The 22,656-nt window shown below is 41.9% G+C and overlaps 1 protein-coding gene across 4 annotated transcripts in view; it reads left to right on the plus strand.

Moving 5' to 3' along the window:
• The window catches only part of FAM171A1 (family with sequence similarity 171 member A1), a 167,405-nt gene extending 145,076 nt beyond the window's left edge, over positions 1–22,329 (plus strand). For 2 of the 4 annotated variants that reach the window (XM_079108171.1, XM_079108172.1), the window contains exons 7-9: positions 13,107–13,223; positions 16,713–16,827; positions 17,411–22,329. In XM_079108171.1, coding sequence (XP_078964297.1) covers positions 13,107–13,223; positions 16,713–16,827; positions 17,411–19,100 — 1,922 coding nt within the window. In that variant the 3' untranslated portion in view covers positions 19,101–22,329. The remainder of the gene's footprint in view (positions 1–13,106; positions 13,224–16,712; positions 16,828–17,410) is intronic. The other 2 variants (XM_079108170.1, XM_079108173.1) reach the window with 2 other exon arrangements.
• The last annotated feature ends 327 nt before the right edge of the window (positions 22,330–22,656 follow it).

The raw sequence follows: 22,656 nt of genomic DNA on the forward strand, positions 1-22,656 counted from the left end.
CATAAGCCACATGTCTGGATGAAAGAACTCTGATTGGAATACTGGGTGTTGTGATTATATTGTAAGGGTGAACTGTTTTATATTTTATGGGCAAAAGTTAGAACAGAAAAAGGAGTTTATTTCTCTACATTAAGTATGTATTTATATACATGACATTAATTTTAGTCATAGACACCATTTTTTTCCCACGAGAACAGATGTAGTTGTGAAGGGTGTTGAACAGAGGAAGTCAGCTTACCTTAGTATAATATTAATATATCCCTAAGAATGCTGTTACCTGAAATAGGTCATTTCAGAGCAAAAACAATGGGTTAGAAACAAGTCTCAGGAAAAAGATTCTCTACTTTCCCAGATGTAAAAATTACCCTTGGAAGTGAATTGCACTTCAGTGAGATGTGTGGGAGAAAAGGGAGTGATTCACCTGCAAAGAAGGCTGATCGATATGATGTAGCAGATGGCAAAGAAAACTGACCACATAGGACTCGTTTGAGTAAATGATGACAAAGTGAAAACTTTGTCTTGCCAGAGATTTCAGCAGCCAGTCAATGGTGATTTGCTCTTTGATACAGATGGGGTTCTTGGGCTGCTATGAACCCTTAGCACCCCAGTTGGCGTGTTCTGCCCCTATGGGCAGACGAGAGGGGATAAAACCAGGGTAATAGCACTTGTGCTGTCCCTGGGAGTGATCTCAGAACAGGGGCAGTTGTTTTTCGGTGTTACCTAGCAACTCAAGAAACAATTTTGTAATATCAACCATTTCTGAGAATCATTAAGCCTTTTGTGTTGGTAGCCTCCCTCAAATGACAATTTTCAGAAAATAATATCATCCCACTAGCTCTGGCATAACTGTGATTCAAAGCGCTTTTGTTTTAAAACCCTATTCTTAGGAATTTGGTTTTCTTAAAATATCATTGGCTGGAGAACTAGCATTTCCCATGCTTGGATTTAATGAAAACCATTTTTTGACAAACTTGACAAAGTACTGTTGCTTGCTTTTGTGGTCTTGGAGTTAACAGATCAGTATCTTCCTCCTCAAAGAAAACCTGTCTTCTTTTATAGTCAATTTTAATGACCAATTATGGAGAGTCACTTTGTGGGCTCTCTGTGGCAAGTGTGTGTCCTGCTGGCTTTCCACATCACCAAGAAGCCTCTGTGCCCCTTGGTGTTCTGCTATTTGGCCTGGGTTTTAAGTACGGATCTAACATGTTCATTCCAGTATCACTCTGGATGAAAAGTAATTCGGAAGGTAATGGTGCCACAATTATTTTCAAAAACAAATATTTTAAGGATATTATATTGCCAATTTCCTCCGTGTAAATGAATAATAAGTAGAAATATTTTGGGTAGATTTGAATGTTGCACTGGATAATACATAGCCTCTGGCATTAGTGGACAGATTACTAAGGCAGCATGCACCCCAGCAATTGGGACAGCTTGGGCGAGGGTCATGGCTCCTCATTGGGTCACAGATAATTCTGTGAGCTAGAGTAATAAGTCCTTGAACCTCGTGGGCCTCCATCTTCTCATCAGTAAAATAGGAAACACAGTAGCCACAGTCCCTACCTCAGAGAATTGTTGTGAATGAAGAGCAATTACAGTAGCACTGGGCACTTGGTGAAAGGCTTTGTGGGTATAGGCCATTGTTATCATCATCATTGTTCTTTCTTAGTGAATTTGGGGTACAGTATGATAAGAAAGGAGGACGGGTACTATCAAGGTTTAATGTCCCTAAATGTAGCATCCCAATCTCACCTTCTCCCCCAGGCTGGTATTCAGCTACGATGCCCAGCCTCCAGTCTGACTGGTCAGTGCCCATGTTCTACCAACTGTTTTATATTTTGAATATCACTAATTATTTGGAGTTGAATATCCAAATAACCCTTCATTTCAGAATAGGTACTGCCTTTTAATTTGAGCAATGTAAGAACATGCCTTCAGGTATGCAGAGCAGGTCTCTAGCTAGTGGGGGAGCCCAGCCACCTGCCTGGGTCTGCTTCTTTCTCTCCATTGGACACCACTGGCCATTATGGCAACCTGTCTTGTCATCCTCATCTCCAATGAGGACAGCAAGGATGGGTGCTTGGGGTAAATGAAGATTCCAGGTGTCCTTGGTTTCCTGAACAAGATTCAGTGCTTCCAACCTGGGACCTGAAGACCCAGGGTTTTTTTTTTTTTGTTTGTTTGTTTTTGGTTTTTTTTTTTTGGTATCTGGTAATTTCTGCAAGGAACTTCAAATTGGGGGTTTGGGTTTTGATACTGTTCTTTTAGAATTTAACTTGAAAATATTCCATGTCATTTGGATTTGATATAGAACTTTGTCAGATTTTCTGATGCCTGAATTTACATTTATAAATGGACTTTTTTATAGAATAGACTAATGAACACTGAATAGCAATAGACATGATAGGAGAATGATACAGTCCCAGCATATTAAGGAAAAATGAAAAAGTACATTAGAAGAAAGGAAGTTTTATAGTAAGTTCAGCTCATGGAAAGTGATGGAAGAATTGTATCATAGACATGCCAAACTCAAAAGAAGCCCCACCCTGGCCATCTATGTCCTGTTTATGTTGCAAGCTAGACATTCAGCTCAGTAATACATCATCAGGTACTACATTAATTGAAATTAATGTTTTTAATTTTATTGAAATAGTATAGCCTTGTTTCTGTTTGTTTGTTTGTTTTTTGACAAATTTGGTTTTATATTTTTACATGAGCTGTAATCTCTTTTAGATTAGGACATACTTAACACATATGATTTTTTAAAAAAGGTCATGACTCCATATAAGTTTTCTTTTTAAAGTGATTTTGGGTATAAATCAGGTCTGAAATTTCTCAAGGTCTACAAATGTTAGGGATGGAACTGTCCGGGGGTAAATTACCAACTTCCCTGGACCCAATGTTTCTAGCCTCAAAAATAAGATATATAAAGCCTATCATCCAATATCCTATAAAGCTTAACTATGATGTGCATAATGCATTATGCACATTCCTGGCCACATGTTAGGTTCATAATATTGTGATTCTTTTTGCTCCTTCTCTTGAATCCTCCCTTTAAAGTCATTTGTGTGCACACATGTGGGCAGACACACACCCCAGACAAACTCAGCACGTACAGAATGTGGAGGTTCGGAGATCTCCACAGAAGCACCCTCACTTGCTCCTCATAGATGTGGTTGTACACGACATCCCAGCCATTTAAAATATGCAGTTCGAAGTGACCAAAATCAAAGTGAGAGAAAAGTAGGATCACAACTCAGATCTTTTAGAAGAAATGGTTTGGCTGGGGAGATAGCTCAGTTGGTAAAGTGCTTGCCTTACAAGCACAAGGCCCTGGGTTCGATTCCCAGCACTGCAAAGAAAAAAAAAAAAAAGTTCTAATCAACTCATTCTTAGCTAAGCTTATCCATTAGGAAAACAGGTATTACTCTAAACCGACATGTTTCATCATTGTTCTCAAAACTGCTCTGTGGGTGGTGAGCTGTCCTCTTTCCTCATCAAGGAAGAAGCTAAAACTGGGCATGTGAGTACTTGAGGCACATACAGGACATCTCCTTTTCCAGAATATCAGATTTTTGTGCATTCCTGCTTCTAAGCCAGGACTGAACGTGGCTTCAAAGAATAATGAACTGGATCTGGGAATGCAGAGCCACAGCCCATTCCCAGATGTGTCTTATGATTAGTTTGGGGATATTTGTTTGTTTGTTGTGTTTGAATTTACTGCCAACATTAAAAAGGGGGGAAAGATTTCCCATGGAATTCTCTTTTTTTAAAAAATGAGCAGTTCATTTGTCCAGCAAATATCTTCTCCATGCCAGAAATCCCACTGTTGTACACTCTTGGGATAAAGCAGTGTCAAAACAAATTAGGGAAGGGCCCTATAATTATGAAACTTTTGTTCTAGGAGGAGACGATGTACCAGTATACTTAGATGGTACCATAGGACAATTTAGCCAAGTGGTGACAGAGAGAGTGATCGGTTGGTCAGCGTCTGCAGAAGATCCAGAAGATGCAGAAGATCCAAGATCCAGAAGACACCTAGGAGCCTGACATGGGACAATCTTGGGGTCAGAGGACCCTAGGAGGAGATATAAAGGTCTTGATTTGGAATCTGTTTGGCCACACATACAGCAGCCAGGTCACTGAGAAGCACTTTCCCTTAAGTAATAACAACATCATCTGTAGGCATTTGAATCTGCTAACCCCTGACCTAGTCTGCCAAGTGACTAGTTTCCTTGCTGAGCTGATCAGAGATACTTCTGATGCACCAGTTGATGCACCACAGCCATATTGTGGGAAATGGCAAAGGGCTTTTCTGAGAATACTGCTACTCCTACTCAAGAGCACATAACTTAGAGCTTTGCTGCCGAAATGGTGGTCCACAGATGAGTGTCACCTGCATCACCCAGGAGCTTGTCAGAAGAGCCCCTTAGGCTGTCCTCCAAATCACCCCATCAGACCCTTACACTTAGGACATCTCCCATCTTAGTAAGCTCTTTAGCAAGACCTGGTAGAGAGCATCCTATCACATCTCTCCTGCTTGCTGACTCTCTTGTGCCATCCGTCATCCTGAACTGTTTTTCTAATGCCGGAGCCTACTGGCCATGCCACTCACAGTCCTTTGCTTTCCCTGCCCAGCTCCTTCCAACCTGTAATTGCAAGATGGTATTGGACTTAGTACTGAACTAAATTTTTCTCCAGATGAGTCTAGTTAACTCATACTCTGATACTATTTTCTGCAAATTTATAAATATATACATATATCCATTAAATTTTATTAATGCTACTGTGTAGCCTAATACTTTTGGCCATCTCTTCAAGATCTAAGCTTTCTCTTTTTAAAATTTTTTATTCTAATTAGTTATACATGAGAGTAGAATGCATTTTGACACATGATACATAAATGGAGTATAACTTCTCAGGTTCTGGTTGTACCTGATGTAGAATCACACTGGTCATGCATATGTACCTAGGGTAATAATGTCCCACTCATTCTACTATCCTGCCTAACCCCACCCCCTCCCCTCCTTTCACTCCCCTCTACCTAATCCAAAGTACCTGTTCTTCCCTAACCCCCACCTTATTATCAATTAGCATCTGCATATCAGAGAAAACATTCAGTCTTTGTTTTTTTAGGACTGACTTATTTCGTTTATCATGATATTCTATAGCTCCATCTATTTACCAGCAAATGCCATAATTTCATTCTTCTTTAAGGCTGAGTAATATTCCATTGTGTAAAAAGAGGGGTGGGAAAGGTGGGGGAAGGAAAAATAACAGATTGAGACAAACATCATTACCCTATGTACATGTATGATTACACAAATGATATGATTCTACTTCATGTACAACCAGAGAAATAAGTTGTAACCCCATTTGTTTACAATGAATCAAAATAAATTATTTAAAAATTTTTCCATTGTGTATGTATTTTCCATTGTGTACCACATTTTCTTTGTCCATTCATCTGTTGAAAGGCCCCTGGGTTGGCTCCATAGTTTAGCTGTTGTGAATTGAGCTGCTATAAACATTGATATGACTGGATCACTGTAGTATACTGATTTTAAGTCCTTTGGATATAAACTGAGAAGTGCGATAGCTGTGTCAAACAGCAGTTCCATTCCAGGTTTTCTTCATACTGCTTTTTAGAGTGGTTGCATCAATTTGCAGTCCCAGCAGCAATGTATGAGTGTACCTTTTTCCCCACATCCTCATCAACATTTATTGTTGCTTGTATTCTTGATAATTGTCATTCTGACTGGAGTGAGATGAAATCTTAGAGCAGTTTTTGTTTGCATTTCTCTAATTGCTAGAGATGTCGAACATTTTTCATATGTTTGTTGATTGATTGTGTTTCTTCAGTAAAATGTCTGTTCAGTTCCTTAAGCCATTTATTAATCGGAATATTTGGGGGGGGGGGATTGGTGTTAAGTTTTTTTAGTTCTTTATATATCCTGGAGATTAATGCTGTATCTGAGGTAAAGATTTTTCCAGTTCTGTAGGCTTTCTCTTCACGTTATTATTTCCTTTGCTGAGAAAAGGTTTTTAGTTTGAATCCATCCCATTTATTGATTCTTGATTGTACTTCTTGAACTTGTTAAGGAAAGTCAGATCCTAAGCCAACATGGTGAATATTTGGGCCTACCTTTTCTCCTATTAGGCACAGGGTCTCTGTTCTAGTGACTAAGTCTTTGATGCACTCTGAGTTGAGTGTTGGGCAAGGTGAGAGTTAGGGGTTTAATTTCATTTTATTACATATGAATTCCAAGTGTTCCTAGCACCATTTGTTAAAGATGCTATCTTTTCTCCAGTGAACATTTTTGGCACCTTTTTGTAGTATGAGATAACTGTATTTATGTGGGTTTGTCTCTGTGTCTTCTGTACCATTGGTCTACATGTCTGTTTTGGTGCCAATACCATGCCGTTTTTATTACTATTGCTCTGTAGTATAGTTTAGGTCTGGTATTGTGATGCCTTCTGCTTCAGGCTTCTAGCTAAAGATTGCTTTGGCTATTCCAGGTCTCTTATTTTTCCAAATGAATTTCATGATTGCTTTTTGTAGGTCTATGAAGAATGTCACTGGGAAGGCATAAGCTTTCTATAACTGCCAGAATCTTTATGGTTTCCCATTATTGCTTCTTTCCTAAATTGCATTTCGGTAAGTCTTATGATCACTCAGCAAAAACTTAAAGGAAAAAAATAGTTGCTTCAATTAAATTTATTTTTTAGGAATCTCTTTCCCTCCTATCATGCACAAGGCCCTGGGTTTGATCCCCAGTACTGCAAAAAGAAAAAAAAAAAAAATCTTCCTCAGAAATCACATAACCAGGGAACATCTTGTAGCAAATACAGGCTCATTTCATGTCTTAATTTCTAATATTCAATGTATCTGTGATTTTATGCTTCAAACAGAAGGTTGTTGATTATAGTGAGTTGCCCTTAATTCCATTCTTGTCCAAACCAGTCCTGAAATGTACTTGCCCAAGGCTATAGAATTTATCTGTAAGCACATTGCTTTCTCTCTTCAGTTTGATTGCTTTCAACAAGAATGATTAGATAATTGCCTACCAGACAAGTGTTTTGCTATATAATTAACGAGGAATGTTTACTCCTCACAAATTTCATGGAAAAATAATTCCAAAGAAGGCAACCTAGCTATTCAAAGCCACAGACTTTAATTTGGAAAAGAGAAAGCTACTCCACAATAGGGTAAATGTGGAAATTATCACTGTTCCTACCGTACTGACGAATGAAGATTAAGGGCTGGTAGATTTTTATATTTTGCTGTTAGCGAATGATCCTGTGCCAGTGTGTTAAAGCATGCAACAAAGTAGACTTAGATCTTGGTACTACTATGTGTACAATTGGTAAAAAATTATAGTAGAGGTTAAAAGAGATGAAAGTCCCCCAAAGCAAGTCATCTCTCTAGCTACTAAAGAAAACCCAGTGTATTCAGGGATCAGGCAGGCACAGTAATGACGGTGATGAGGAGGAGGATGAGGGTAAGAGGAAGAAGAAGAAGAGCAGCTCACTTTGGATCCAAGAGATATACTTCTTAAGAAGATTGTTCCCCCAAAGAGTTAATGCTTACTCCATGCCTGGTTCTTTGGCCAGAGCCTCCACAGCCCAAGTGAGGAGATAGTTACTGACTAGGGAAAGCAGCTGAAAAGCAGGGTAAAAGTGGTTCCCACTGCCTGAGTTCATGCCTGCATCAGCACAAGTGGCCTCACTCAGAATGTTATTCTAGACATGTGAGGAGTGGGAGAGCAAACCAGTATGGAACAGTGACATTCTGCATCCAGGCTCAGAATTATCATTCTCTAGAGTTAAGCCAAGCACCATAGAAAGAGATTTTTAAGAAAAAAAAAAAAAATGTGTATTGAAATACCTCCCTCATCTTTTTGGAAGTGAGTGAGTTATATATTCTGCTGACAAGTTTCACTGTGTTTAAAGCACCCGAGTTCTTCATGTAGAAACCGTATTTATCTACAATGATTATTATGCACAATAAAGGACAGACAGGAGAAGACGGTCCTCGTGCTCCCCTGCAGGATGGGATGGGGTATCCTAGCAATCACCAGAGGGCCACTTTCCTGCCTAGTTACCAAGCACTAATGAGGTCAACTTTTATTTGCAACATATAAAAAAAAGGGAGTTAAAAAATTGAACAAATGGTTTCCCCAAAGGCAAAGTAATGGTAAAATACAAGGAGAGACTCACCCAAAACACATGTCTAATTTTAATACAACCTAAGGAGGTCAGATTTATCTTGCTTTTGTTACCTGGCATGTTTATTTTGCCTGGAAGCCTCACTCTAATAGGTCCACTACCTCATTCCAACAAGCAAAAACAACCTGATCTTATGAGTACTGTGGAGTTTAAAAAGGAAACTGTATGTGAAAACCTACACTTTCAGAGATTACATGTTGACATTGACACAGTTTTAGTGTCGGGGGAGGGTGATCTGCTTCCCACTAACAGATTGCAGGGGTGAAAGAACAGAGCTTGCACAAGAACTTAGCAAACTATAAGAAACAAGCAAAGGGAAGCAAATGTGACTGCAGGTAGGACTGTTTATCATCAAAGCAAACACATCCATAACCCTCAACTCTGTATTTCAGAACCTAGCATTATAATCATATTATCATAATCAGGACCCTGAATTTTAAAGATAAATCAAAAATGTGTATATTTTTGTAAGGCAGGAGAAAAGGATGCTTTTTAAAATTTGTATAAAACTGCCTTTTCCAATTTTGGAACATGTAGAAGATAGCTCCTACGCCATGGTTAGGAGGTGTCCTCAGGGTTGTCACCAAGGGATACTTCTCCCGACCTCTGTGCAGTGAGGCTTACCTTTTATCTGGTTTATATATTTGTTTCTGCTTAAGATTCCATTAGAGGATTTGAATGCCTTACAACTATTTGAAAACTGACAATTTAGAAATTTCAGTCATGCAGAATTTCTTCCTTGGTGTTGCCAGAGAGATCACCACATGAGCTTCACATACCGGCAGTCCCAGTAATAGACAAGGCCACAGGCCTCAATCAGCAAAAAGGCGCATGTCACCCAGCCAACTCCTGAGACACCTGCTCAGTAGCCAGGTTGGTGTGCTGAGACTTGTACACCTTCTGCAGGTTGGAGCCCGGCACCTTGATGGGGGCAGGAGTGGCCAGACACTTGGGGTCCTGCCTACCTGCACCAGGTGACCCTGCCTTGGAATTGCACATCCCAGCAGCTGCCTTCTTGGAAGGAGGATGCTGAGGGGGCAGTAGGAAGCCATGGGAAGAGGCCTGGAAGGAATAGCCTAGGGAAGGGCAGAAGAGTCCAGAGGAAGTAGGCCCCAGGAGGTAACTCTGCAGGTGCTAGTATGACATCAGAAGCTGCTTTGTGTCTGAACCACAAAGGTGAGAAGCTTCACTAGGACAGCCCTTTGAAGATGCACTGCCTCAGGAGCATCCAGAGGCTGGCCACACCTGGCTGCAGATGAGCTTCCTGGAAGAGAACAGGCAAGAGCAGCAGAAGCTTTCTTTTGTCCATAGAGTAGGAGCAACCTGGGCCCTGCCTTGTTCTGCCTGAGCAGTGCCCGATGCCCCCACACACGAACACTCTGTTAGCATCTGATCACAGCACCAGCCATCAAATAAGCTTAGTCAACATAAGAGACTTTAGGGACATTTGTTTGCTCTGCCAGCAGTATCATCTATGAAGAAGGAATCTCATCCCTTGGTCCCTAGGCCTGAGCACAATAATCTCTTCTTACATGTGCCTGCTGCCCAGGTGGGGAAACCAGCCTGCACCCACCGCAGCATCAGGATTCCAGTAATGAGAAGCATATGTTTCTGTACACAATTCATTAATTCTTGTATTCCCCATAGCTTACTTCCTCCCACAAAACACAGAAACCTGGAAAATGCTTTGCCAGTAACAGCATGATTGTTGTTGAATCCCAAAACAGTGTCATCCTTTAGTCACTGGCTATGTGTGCATTTTATAGAAAAATGTATGCCAAAATAAATAACTCTTTCCCAGCTGGCTCTGGTCCCTTCAGTTGGGAAGGGTAGCATCCCATTTTAATCACACTTTGCAGGGATATCTTTCCTGCCGACCGCAGGTTACCTGACGTTATTTTTGGATTGCGTCTCTAGCTTTCACTCCATCTGAAGTACTGTTGAGTTCCTACCCTATGGATATTTCTAGGTGTAAAGAAGACAAAAGGAATATAAGACACAGGCCCAAACTCTCAAAGCTTACAGTCTTATAGATGAGATAAGACCTAGAAAAACAGCCAGCGACCTAAGCTATACTAGATATACTAGAAGGAAAAGTACATAACTTGATTTGTATCTTGGAACATGGGTAGACTTTTGGAAGTGAGGGAAAAAAAAAAAGATAACCAGCAAAGTCACAGACTTGGGCAAAAGTCACACTTTTTGTATTATGTACTGTAAGGACCAACTTGGCAAGAACTAATGAGGGGGAGTATGGCAGAGGAACAGGTGTTGGGAAGGCTGGCCATGCTGTGCCTTCATTTACAGGTCCCCAGGGGCTTCCCACTGCTAATGGCGTTTGAAGTCCTTCCCAGGTGGAGCCAAACTCATTCCCAGACTCGGTACCACTATGCCCTCACAACCCAGGTTTCCCTCTGCCCCATCTTGTCTATCTTTTATACCCACTGCATCATGACTATGTCCTTGCTGTTCCCTTTCCCTGGAATGTCCTCTCCTTCTTTCTCCTGGCCTTACCCCCTCCCCCTACTGACAAACCCTGCTCGATCGTCAAAGCTAACTTCATCCTTCTCCCCTACCCCAGGAGCACTCTTTCCCTTGCTGTACTCCCAGAGCAGCTATGACTTCTTCAGTCAGTGGTCTTTCTGGCTTCCAATAGCACCACTGCCAGACCCTGGGTCTTCCCTGGCTGGACCCGGGAGCTGTCAGCTGGATGGCACATGTGTCTGTGTGTGTTCTTCTACCCACTTGACTTGCCCCAGGTGTACCTTGGAAGGTCTTTTTAAAGTCTGTTTCGATTGATTTTCTTGTGTTATAGAAGGCAAAGGCAACTTAAGGGTAAAGGTAGGTGGTTTGCTCATGAATGAGCAAGAATGAGGGCTGTTTCCAGCTCTTATCCTCTGGGGCCCATTTATCCTAACCTAAGTATCTGCCCCATTTGAAGAAAAGTGAAGCAAGAATCCAATTTGGGAAAACTGCAAAGCAAAGAAGGCACAGCCACCTCCTGGCTGACCCAGAAATCTTGCTATTGGGGGAGCATGTGCGTGGGAGTGGGCATGGTATGTAAATCATGACAGAAATCGAGGGGGCCCTGGGGCCCAGGCATGGGGTGCAAGCAGTCACAAAGTCTGTTCTCTACCTCTGGGTAAACTTTCTTACCCATCATAGAGAACTTTTTTCTTCACCTATTCAGTGTCTTCTGTTCCTACTTCCTTAGGAGCCCTGTGGAGATAGTGATTCTCTCAGTTGCCAACAATCTGTGGGTAGTAGACACACTTCCAGAAATGAATCTGAATTGGGATTCCATGTCCTCAGACTCACTTTAGAATCCTTTCCATTTAAATTCTGTTCTAACTTGAAAAGGAATCATCTGGAGCCACAATGGAGCCTGTTGCATGGGACAGCCAGAGAATGCAAAGCTCTTCTGGATGCCTGGCCTTTCCCACTGTCCCCTTTACATCGCTGCCCTTTGAGCAGAGGAGGGGGCTGTGAGACAGGAGGCATCACATTACAGGGTACTTTTCTACCCACCGCATTTGAATGTTACCATGGCAACTGATAGTGCCTAGAAGCTGCCCATGTATTGTTTCTTTCTTGGGGGGGTGCGGGGACCATCCACTATTGCCTCAGCAATTTGTGCACCTGAGAAAGGAAGAGATATGGAGACTGGTAGAATATTCTGTACACTTGATCCTTTCAGGCCTCTAGTGCCACAGAAGCACATATGTGGCTGATGCTTGTAGGAGCGAGGCAAGCTGTGCAGGAACCCTGAGTGTTCAGCCCACACCTCCACACTGGTGGGTCAGGGTAGTGGGCATGAGTCATGGGAGAGCTTCACCTGACTCTCTCTTGCCTTCTGCCCATAGCAGCCCTCCCAGGCCTCAGAGCAAGGTGCTCTGCCATTCAGCCCAGGGGTTTCACTTTTGTCTGGGAAACCACCAACAACCTTAGGCAAGTTAGTCTTCCTCAGTGGGCCTGCTCCTGCAAACTTTACAAAGTAACAGAATAATCAGACACTGGGAAGGTTGGTAGGAATACAACATAACAGAGAGGAAGCAATAACCCCAGCCTGGAGTTAGGCAGGCCTAAGTCCCTCTACTGTGCTTTCCAGCACCAAAAGATCTTGGAAGGGTTTTGCAGCTTCCTAGTCCTCAGTGTCTTCATCTGAAAAGGGACCCTGAGGCCTACCCTGTATGGTTGTTGTGAGAATTTTAGATAATGCACGTAAGACATGTATACTATCTAATACGTAGTGGTTCCTGAATGATGATTATTGAAGTAGTAATTGATGAGAAAGCATGGACTTTGACTTATTCAGTGTATCCTAACATCACCACCAACTGAGAATGTTTTTAAATACTCACCTAAGCCAGGTTTACTGGGAAAGAATTTGCAAAGGTAGGATTGAGGAATCATAAATTTTTTTAAAAAAAGCTTTCTAAGTAATTGCAACATAGCCAGTCTGTGATTGGGAATAGGAAATGTATTTGTTCAAGGATAATGATTATAAACAACACAAGATTTCCCCCCCTTCTTTCCACTTCCAACAACCCCTGGCATGCTGCCATTATTCTATTCCTGCACTCCAAAGGCTTCTACTGAAATTATCTGTATTTGGAAAGAGGGATGTTTAATAAAGTGGCTAAAACTAATTTGATTGGGGGAAGGCAAAGAAAGACTAAAATTATTCACCTTTTCCCTAAAGGGAAGTTGAAAGCATTTTTACTGAAAGCTTTATGCAATCTCTAGGTGACAGTTTTAACTCTCTGGACTAGCAAATAAGCTATAAACATGACATTTAAGGTGACTTTTACAAATACATAAGCCTTAAATAGGAGTTTAGCATGCTCATAACTGAAGTTCTTTTCTGAATTCCACAGGAACGTGGCTGAAGAGTGGTCTAGGCCTTGTGCACCAGGAAGGCAGCCAGCTAACGTGGACGTACATTGCCCCCCAGCTGGGGTACTGGGTGGCAGCCATGTCTCCTCCCATCCCAGGTAACACGAAGCCAACACTGGCAATGATGGGGACTGATTTCTTTGAGGGCTCAGGCTAGGTATGCTTTTGAAAATAACTTCAGCAGAGAGTTCACATCCTACTCAAAACTGCTTCAAAGTCTGAAATCAAATGATGGAAAAAAGGCAGTTTGTGGGGGTGGATGAGTTCTGGTTGGAACTTTACCATTTAAGATAAGAATAATGCATGGAAAATAGTCTTGTCTCCTGTTTCTGTTTTGCTCGGACAGCTGCCGCGGGGCATTCTTAATCAAAAACCCACAGATGAGGCTCAGACCTCCTCCCTAATTCCCAAAACAGCTGGGGCCTGGTGTGAGCAAGCTCATAGTCTCACTGTTGAATGTTCTTAGTCTCACTGTTGAATCTTCTTCCTAACAGAAAGTCACCATTGGGGGCTTCTTGGGGCAAAATATTTAATTTGACATTTCCACACTGCTTATCAATTGCTCTGTGTCCAAAAACTTAATCTCCACTTAGGGTATGTGAATTAACTCCTGTTTTTTAAAGTGTGATTAAAAATGTGGTTTGTAGCCTATATTCCCAAATGCATATTCCAGAATTATCTTTCAAAATGTTTATCTCAAGAGAATCATTTTCCAGTGATGGCTTCCATTGCTACATTTTCCTTTAGAATCCATAACACTTGGACTGCCTGCCTTCTTGAAACTTTTCCATGGTGGCCGATCTTTATGCTTAGAAGGCATCTTTTATTATTATTTTTTAAACCCATCTAAAAGTCATGCACACTCTAATCTGGTAATAAAATAGGTGATTGAGCTATGATTAAAAGGTCTCTCTCCCAAATTAACCACGAACGCAGTTCCAAATGAAAGGTCGAAGTATTTTAGCAATGGGATTATCACTGGAATTAACACTTAGACTCCCAAAGTAACTAATGTGTTAGAGGCCATTCCTAGATAGGTGTTAAAAAGTTTGCTACAGTGACTTTATATTTCCATACCAAGAAAAGTACACTCCACGTGTGTGTTTTCCTTGATGGTGTGGTTCTTATAGCATTGTATGAACCAGGTACAGAAATGCCCCATTTTCCTAATTTGAAATATTAGAGAATGTGACTAAGAAGAAAGAAAGAAAAGAAATTCCTTAGGTACCAAAGTAGAGGCCATGCATTAGAGGCCCATGCATTAAAGTGAACTTTTATTTTAGACAGATTTCAAAACAACTGTGGCTATCAGTTTTCCATCACGCCACAGATGAATATATGCTTTTGTAAAAAAGGAAAAGGGGACTGCCAAACACAGCCATGAAGTAAGAGACTCAGAGCTCTGAAAGCATTCACGACCCAGCCCGATGGTATTTAATATGTGGATACAGGCACGGGTAACCTCACAGCCATCAATTTATTAAAGCAAATGACAATGATGCTGTGCTTTCACGCGTCCAAAAACAAGAAGAAAATCATGGGGGTTTCATTCTTTAATTCTTTGCTTAAGAAGGAAGCAAAACACAGCTATGAATTTTGTGCAGTTTTCCAGTGGCAAAGTTTAAAATAATTACATTCTGAGTACTTAACAGACTAAGTTTCAGTTTTCTGGAAATGATTTTTACAGGTACCTAACAGTTGTTTTGTTTGTCTTGTTTTTATGGTGCTGGGGATCAAACCCAGGTTGACAAATTTTCTTGGTGGCTTTGTCCCCATCTAGGGAGGTTGCCTTTGTATAAGAAGTTGTACAGGGACTGGGGAGATAGCTCAGTTGGTAGAGTGCTTGCCTCATAAGCACAAAGCCCTGGGTTCAAATCCCCAGCACCACAAAAAAAAAAAAAAAAAAGAAGTTGTATATATGAACAATTTAAGGCAGTGTGGAGTCGTCAGTTCTTTTTCCAGCTTAACCCCCAACATCCCACACCATTGAAATGAATCATATTTGAGAGAGAATGGTGTTCTCTTTGGACTCAGGAAATGCCACTATTTCCAAAAATTGATAAACCTCTTTGGGTTGATCTAACTCTTAAGAGATTTGGCTCCTTTATAAGATTTCTAAAGAAATCTGTCTCTTGAATTATCAAAAAAAAAATTTTTTTAAGCAAATGGGTATTTGTGGAATTTAATAATCATAACAACACTGCCCTGAAATAATGTTGAAACCACAGTTTTTTCCTTTCCTTGCATTGGTGCACTGCCAGCATATTGGCCACCAATAAATGCCCAAAACCCAGATATTGTAATTTGCAGACGTTTTTGTTGTTTACCCATTGTCAGTGACGTTAAGACAGATTTGCACTATTATTAAAGAGTATGAATTAAACTCATATCTCTTGGTATTCTTTTTTGTAGTGCAAGGGATTGAACCCAGGGCCTTGTGCATGCAAGGCAAGCACTGTATCTACTGAGCTACATCCCTAACCCATCTTGGTATTCTTTATAATATAAAATTTTAAAGGAAACATTTTTATCTCTAGTAACCTTATCTGTAAATTATGAAGTAGTCTATGGCAGGGCTGGGTTGTAGCACAGTGGTAAAACGCTTACCTCACCCAAGTGAGGCACTGGATTCGATCCTCAGCACCACATAAAAATAAATAAAATAAAGGTATTGACAATCTACAAGTAAAAATATTTAAAAAAAAAAAAAAAAAAAAAAAAGAGGTCTGTGGCTATCCAGACTTGATGAAACACATCAGTAATTCTAGCTGTATGGGAGGCTGGAGCAGGCTGATCACAAGTTCAAGGCCGTTCTGGGCAACTTAGCAAGACCCTGTTGCAAAATACAATAAAGAGAGTTGGGAATGTAGGTTACTGGTAAAATGCTTGCCTGGCATGAGCAAGGCCCTGGGTTCAGTCCCCAGTACCATTTAAAAAAAGAAAAGAGGTCTGTGGCCATGTGCGGTTAGTCTTTTTAAAAACATAGAAGAGTGTTTTATTTTTTTAAATGGAAAGAATTTCCATCACACTTAATACCCTGTAATAAGTTATTGACTTTTTAAAGTCATAGTAAATTTGTGTCATACATTTAAGCTGATGCATTTAGGCAAAGGGCACTCTACATAATCATAATTGGCTGCCCAAGCAAAGAGAGAATAAAATCTTGTGGTTTCATTTTTCCTGTCGTATAAAATCCCCAGATACTCAGACCATCTCTTAAAGGTGAGAATCCCCTTATTATGTTCTCATGCATCCATTTCCTTTTATTAAAAGATCATCTATTTAGAATGCTGAACATGCTACCAGGTGAGGCTCTCTTCTCGGCTAAGGAGGGTCTTTTGACACAGCCACGTTCCTACTTGAGTTTCCAAAGTGCTACTAGCCCTGGAAGCTTCCATAATAATATTAATTATGGAATGAAACGATGGTGGTGCCACAAATCTATCATCCAAAGGGTGTTTTCGTCTGGCCTTTGCTCTGTGCCCCAGCCAGGAAGAGTAAGAAAAAGACATTATGTTCTCAACTAATTATCCCTCTTTTTATTTAAAGGTATCAAAAATCTAAAATGCCATTTTCTGACCTTCTAGGTCCCGTTGTCACACAAGACATTACCACGTATCACACGGTGTTTCTTTTGGCCATTTTAGGAGGAATGACTTTCATACTTTTGGTTTTGCTGTGTCTCCTTTTATATTATTGCAGGTAAAGTGTTACCATTTCGGCAATATCTTTTTTTTTTTTAATATAGATTTTCTTGTGCAGTTGATATTTGGAAGCATTGATGTGGCTTTCTTTCTTTCTTTCTTTCTTTTCCCCTAAATTGAGGTCCTTTTCTTACAAGAACTCAAATGCATGATCTAAATTACAAATAAAACTACAGGATGTGTCAGGCCAAGGGGAGTTGTATAAAAGAGTTTGACAATTGTCATAGGATTCCCTCAGAGTACTCCCAAATACTGACTGAGAGAAGATACTCTCAAGATCAAAGCAGAATTCTTATTTTGATGCCACGACTGTTCAGTGAGCAAGAATGTTTACTGTTGACTCTTGGGTGACCCCTTACCAATGAATTAGTTGGCTGTTCTTACAAAAGCCTGAGGATCACTCTCCAGATGCCCTGGGTCAGCATAGGGGGAGTGAGGGTTTGCGGTGAGAGCTTCTGGCCCCTGACTAGTTGTTTTGTTCCTCCTTGTGGAAATTGGGAGTTAGGGTTTTGCCTGAAACTTGAAACTACTCCACCATGAGAATCTCTAATCTCGGTTATGGGTCGTGTCTTTGGTCACAGGAGGAAGTGCTTGAAACCCCGTCAACACCACAGAAAACTGCAGCTTCCAGCAGCCCTCGAGAGCTCCAAAAGAGATCAGTCCACTTCTATGTCGCACATCAACTTGCTGTTCTCTCGTCGAGCATCGGAATTCCCCGGACCTCTGTCTGTTGCCAGTCATAGCCGCCCAGAGGCCCCAGGGACCAAGGAGCTGATGAGTGGGGTCCACTTAGAAATGATGTCCCCCAGTGGAGAGGGGGACCTGCACACGCCCATGCTGAAGCTCTCCTACAGTACCTCACAAGAATTTAGCTCCCGGGAAGAATTGCTCTCCCACAAGGAAGAAGATAAAAGCCAAACCTCCTTTGATAACTTGACCCCGAGTGGGACACTGGGCAAAGATTACCATAAGTCAGTGGAAATTTTTCCCTTAAAGGCAAGAAAATCTATGGAAAGAGAAGGCTACGAGTCCCCGGGCCACAATGACTACAGGGGAAGTTACAACACTACACTCTCCCAGCCTTTATTTGAAAAGCAGGACCGAGAAGGCCCAGCATCCACAGGAAGCAAACTCGCCATTCAGGAACATATGTACCCTGCGCCTTCATCTCCTGAAAAAGAGCAACTGCTGGACCGCAGACCTACTGAATGTATGATGTCGCGATCAGTGGATCACCTGGAGAGACCTACATCTTTCCCACGACCAGGCCAATTGATCTGCTGTAGTTCTGTGGACCAGGTCAATGACAGCGTTTACAGGAAAGTGTTACCTGCCTTGGTCATCCCTGCCCATTATATGAAACTCCCAGGGGACCATTCCTATGTCAGCCAGCCTCTGGTCGTCCCAGCAGACCAGCAGCTGGAAATTGGAAGACTTCAGGCTGAGCTCTCTAACCCCCATGCCGGGATCTTCCCACATCCGTCCTCTCAGATACAGGGCCAACCCTTGTCTTCCCAGGCTATCTCTCAGCAGCACCTGCAGGAGGCAGGCACACGTGAATGGAGCCCTCAGAACACATCCATGTCAGAGTCTCTGTCCATCCCAGCATCCTTGAATGATGCAGCTCTGGCTCAAATGAACAGCGAGGTGCAGCTCCTGACAGAAAAGGCTCTGATGGAACTTGGTGGTGGGAAGCCACTTCCACATCCCCGGGCTTGGTTTGTCTCCCTGGATGGAAGGTCCAATGCTCATGTTAGACATTCATACATTGATCTCCAAAGAGCTGGAAGGAATGGAAGTAACGATGCCAGTTTGGACTCTGGTGTGGATATGAATGAACCAAAATCTGCCCGCAAGGGAAGGGGAGACCCTTTGTCTCTCCAACAGAGTCACCCACCTGTCCAAGAGCACCAGCAGAAGGAGCCCAGGGCCCCGGACAGCGCCGCCTACACGCAGCTGGTGTATTTGGATGACATGGACCCAAGCGGCAGCGAGTGTGGGACCACAGTCTGCACCCCCGAGGACAGTACGCTGCGATGCTTGTTGGAAGGCTCAAGTCGGAGAAGTGGCGGACAGCTGCCCAGCCTGCAAGAAGAGACGACCAGACGAACTGCAGATGTCCCCCCAGAGCCGTTAGCCAGTCCCCACCAGAGAAGATCTGCTCATGATGAGGACGAAGACGACGACGATGATGACGACCAAGGAGAAGACAAGAAGAGCCCCTGGCAGAAACGGGAGGAGAGACCCCTGATGGCATTTAACATTAAGTGAGCTATCACAGAGCCACCCAACTGTGGAATATAACCTTGCCAAATATCCTTTCTTACTGAAGCGCATACCTGTTTGTGGAGGAGCCGAACATCGGTGACCCAGGGAACGGACGTTCGCTGCATTGGCATGGCCGTGTCATGGTAGGAAGGAATTAAAGTCATTACTGGGAGTAAAGGATGACTGGTCGGTGCCGCACCTCCAGGGAGGTAGCTAGAAGAAGTGTCTGAACGTCGTTCCACAGACTTGACCTGTTCACCCACCAGGGACCCTGCTAAACCGCCCGTGAAGTTGCTACACTCCAAGGATCACCTCAGTTCTCCCTCGGATTCTGGGAACAGATGAAACTCTATTTGCATTGCTTGAATCCATTTTCTCATGATAATGCTACTGTGAAGCTATTCTTGAGAAATGAGGGTGGCACTTTGTGTCCCAAGGTAGGCATTATCTCCAAGGAAAGCTATGCATTGCTGCTTTGTTTCTTATTTTGCTTAGATTTTGCTTTGGTTGGGGTTCGTTTGGGAGTTTGCTTCTTCTTTTTTTCCCCCCCAATACAATTTGGTTGTAAAAATTGTATTCCCTCATTTTAATCTGTTCTACTTCTCAGTGGTTTATGTTGGTGTCTCCCTTCAGGAACTCCTGAGTGTCATCTTTAATATCCAAGCCTTTTAATGAAATCGTACTGAAATTTTTATCAGCTAAGAGTCTTTCAATTCTGGTCCCATTAACTCCAAGTGCCTTTTTTACAGTGACAACAGACAGTCCCTCAGTTTTTTGGTTTTTCTTAATCCCTTTAATTGAACTGCCTGGATTTTATATAAAGTTATTAAATGATACCCCTTTTTGTTAAACTGCATGCTGCCAAGTGCCATTTGTGCTCAGCATTCTCATTTCAGCTCAGTGTACTCTCTAGTTACCATGTGTAATGTGGGTTCTGTTTAGCTAAGATAGACTAGAGGACACTTTAGAGATGCCCTTCCCTACCCCATCCCTTTGGCCACTAGCCACCGTTATGGTTTTACTGGCTGTTTGTATATACGGTTGGTTGCATATTAACTCTGGAATCCTATGGGCTGATCTTGCTCGGCAGACATGAGAGTATGGACTGAGCAAGGGGACTGAATGTGACTATTAAAAAAATCTTATGTACTATCCAAAAGTGCCAGAATGACTCTTCTGTGCATTCTCTCTAAAGAGCTGCTTAGTTATCCAAAAATGAAAATTCAAAATAAACTCAGAAGAAAATAAAACTATTTTTGTGATCATTTTAATTCACTCTGAACCATTATCTGTTGCAAAATCGTTACAAGACTTTTTTAAAAATCATTCCTTGACAGCCAGAAATGTGGTGGTTAGACTTGTAAACAGCCACCCAGGAATTTTCACTAGGGTGAAAATCCTTAAAACCCACTTTTGTCTTTAGAGTCATTCAAGAACACAAGGTAACATTTTGTTTTTTTCAGGTGAGGAGAGATGTCTGTATATTACAGGAAACTGGTGCTTTAGGTTCAGTATTGATCCATCTTGGAACAGCTTCAAGAAGATTTTGTTAAAATGACCAAGTCATCCTAGATGTATAATGCTGTTCATAACGGAGATGATGTCAGAACATAGATTGGAGGAAATAAATTGAACCAGCTATGTTTACAGTCAGCAGCTTCCTTACAAAATCTTCATTCATGAATTTCATACAGATAGAAAATCAAGCTGGTTGCTATGATTTTAATTCTTCAGTGGTAACATTTAGTATTTGGCTTTCAAGAAGGGAAATGGTTGAGAAAGTTTCCCAACAGTGAGACAACTCAATGGCGGTCAGGAACCTGTCTGTGGTCTAAGGAGTGAGGTAGAGTCTTCAGGAGAGAACGTTCTCACCAGTAGGTGGCGATGAAACCGTGCAGACTGTGCTAAGACTCCAGGAAGGAGTCATTTGTCAACTCCCTCTAAACAGTGTAAGTTGCCTCCTGGATAATGCCCAGGGCCAGACGTTGGTGGTGGGGGCAGAGAGAAGGATGCCAGAGCTCCCTGCTGTCCCTGGTCCCCCTCAGCCTAGGGCTGCTGCCAGTAGAATCACTTCCTTCAAGCATCAGTTTCCAGGGAAACCCTGTTTGATCATGTCACCTGTGGGAAGCAGGTGACACATGAACCCTTAGCACTGATTATAGGAGATCTGGCAGGAATATTGGGGCAGGGGAGAGCTGCTCTTCTGACTCCTTAACTGAGACATAATCTGAGTTGGCTGTGATCATGGAAATTATTGATCAGCCAGCAGTGGCCACAGCGTGGGAAGGCAAGCCAAATAGGTTTGCCAAAAAGAAATTGGTTCTTCCAAAAGTGAAGTTGAATTGACCTTACCGTTATCCATATTGGGCCTTAGAGGTTAACATTTTTTCTCATGGTGCTAACACTGATCATCAGACTAGAATTCTCTGGACAGAGTACTGTGACTGCAGACTTTGAACATTTCATTTATCTTTCCCTGTAGCCTGGTGCAGGTGGCGAGGGTAAAATATGTCACGGTATTCTAAATCTATTGTATTGTCTGAAGGACCAGAGGCATCAAAGGCATCTTGCTTGTGCCACCTAATGGTGAGTTTTCACTCGCCTGCCTGGCAGCAGGTATCTAGACGCAGCTCTCCATGGCCAGCTCTGGGAGGTGGAAGAGGGCATGCCCAGGGATGAATCAGAGCCTGGTCTGTCTACAGGCGAGGAGGGTGAGGAGACTGTGGTCCATGGGGTCCCTAACCGGAAAGAGTATTGAGAACAAAAATTTATTCCAGTTTCAAAAGCTTGTCCAGAAGATGTGTCTATTCTTTGTTTTCTACCTAATCAACCAAATGAAGGAGTGGTGGTTAAATAATTGAAGTCACTCAGCTCACAAGCAGTGATGTGCTCAAACCAGCCCTCTGGAAATAAATTCATTTGTGCTATAAATGTTCCTAATGAAGCATGTGTCAGACACAACTTGCAAGTAATAATAAAATACATCATACTCTGTTGCAAATTTCCTTTGACAATTGTTCTCACCCAATGCTTTTGTTTATTATCATCACAGCCGTCATTGTTGTGACTGACAAGAATATGGCTCTGACATGAATACTGTTATTTAATGATTAAGGTAAAATTGAAACAACAAAGATACATTTCAGAATATCACTCATAGCATGGCTCCTTTGCTGAGTCAGATAGCTTTTAAATACTGGCAGAATATTCTCTCAGAACTTTTTGTGCTGTTTACAGTGTACCAACTTCAGACGTTGTACCAGTTTAAGTTTTAATTCACATCGTTAACATTTTTTGTATCACCTTCTTAAATCTAGAAACCAACAAATCAAGACCTGATCTGTAGTATTTGCCAATTTCTATGATGCAGATACTACCAATGTGGCCAATTTCAAGCAACTGGAGAGATGTCACTGCACATGAGAGCAGCTGGGGAGAGATATACAAAAGCACATGGACATGTCATATTCCCCCTAGATACATGTGGTAGAAGAAAATAACCTTAAGAGTCAGGTGATAATAGTAAAACACACGATTGATCCGCAGCATTCAAGAATTC

This window comes from Sciurus vulgaris (genome assembly GCF_902686455.1).
Source record: "Sciurus vulgaris genome assembly, chromosome: 12".
NCBI lineage: Eukaryota > Metazoa > Chordata > Mammalia > Rodentia > Sciuridae > Sciurus > Sciurus vulgaris.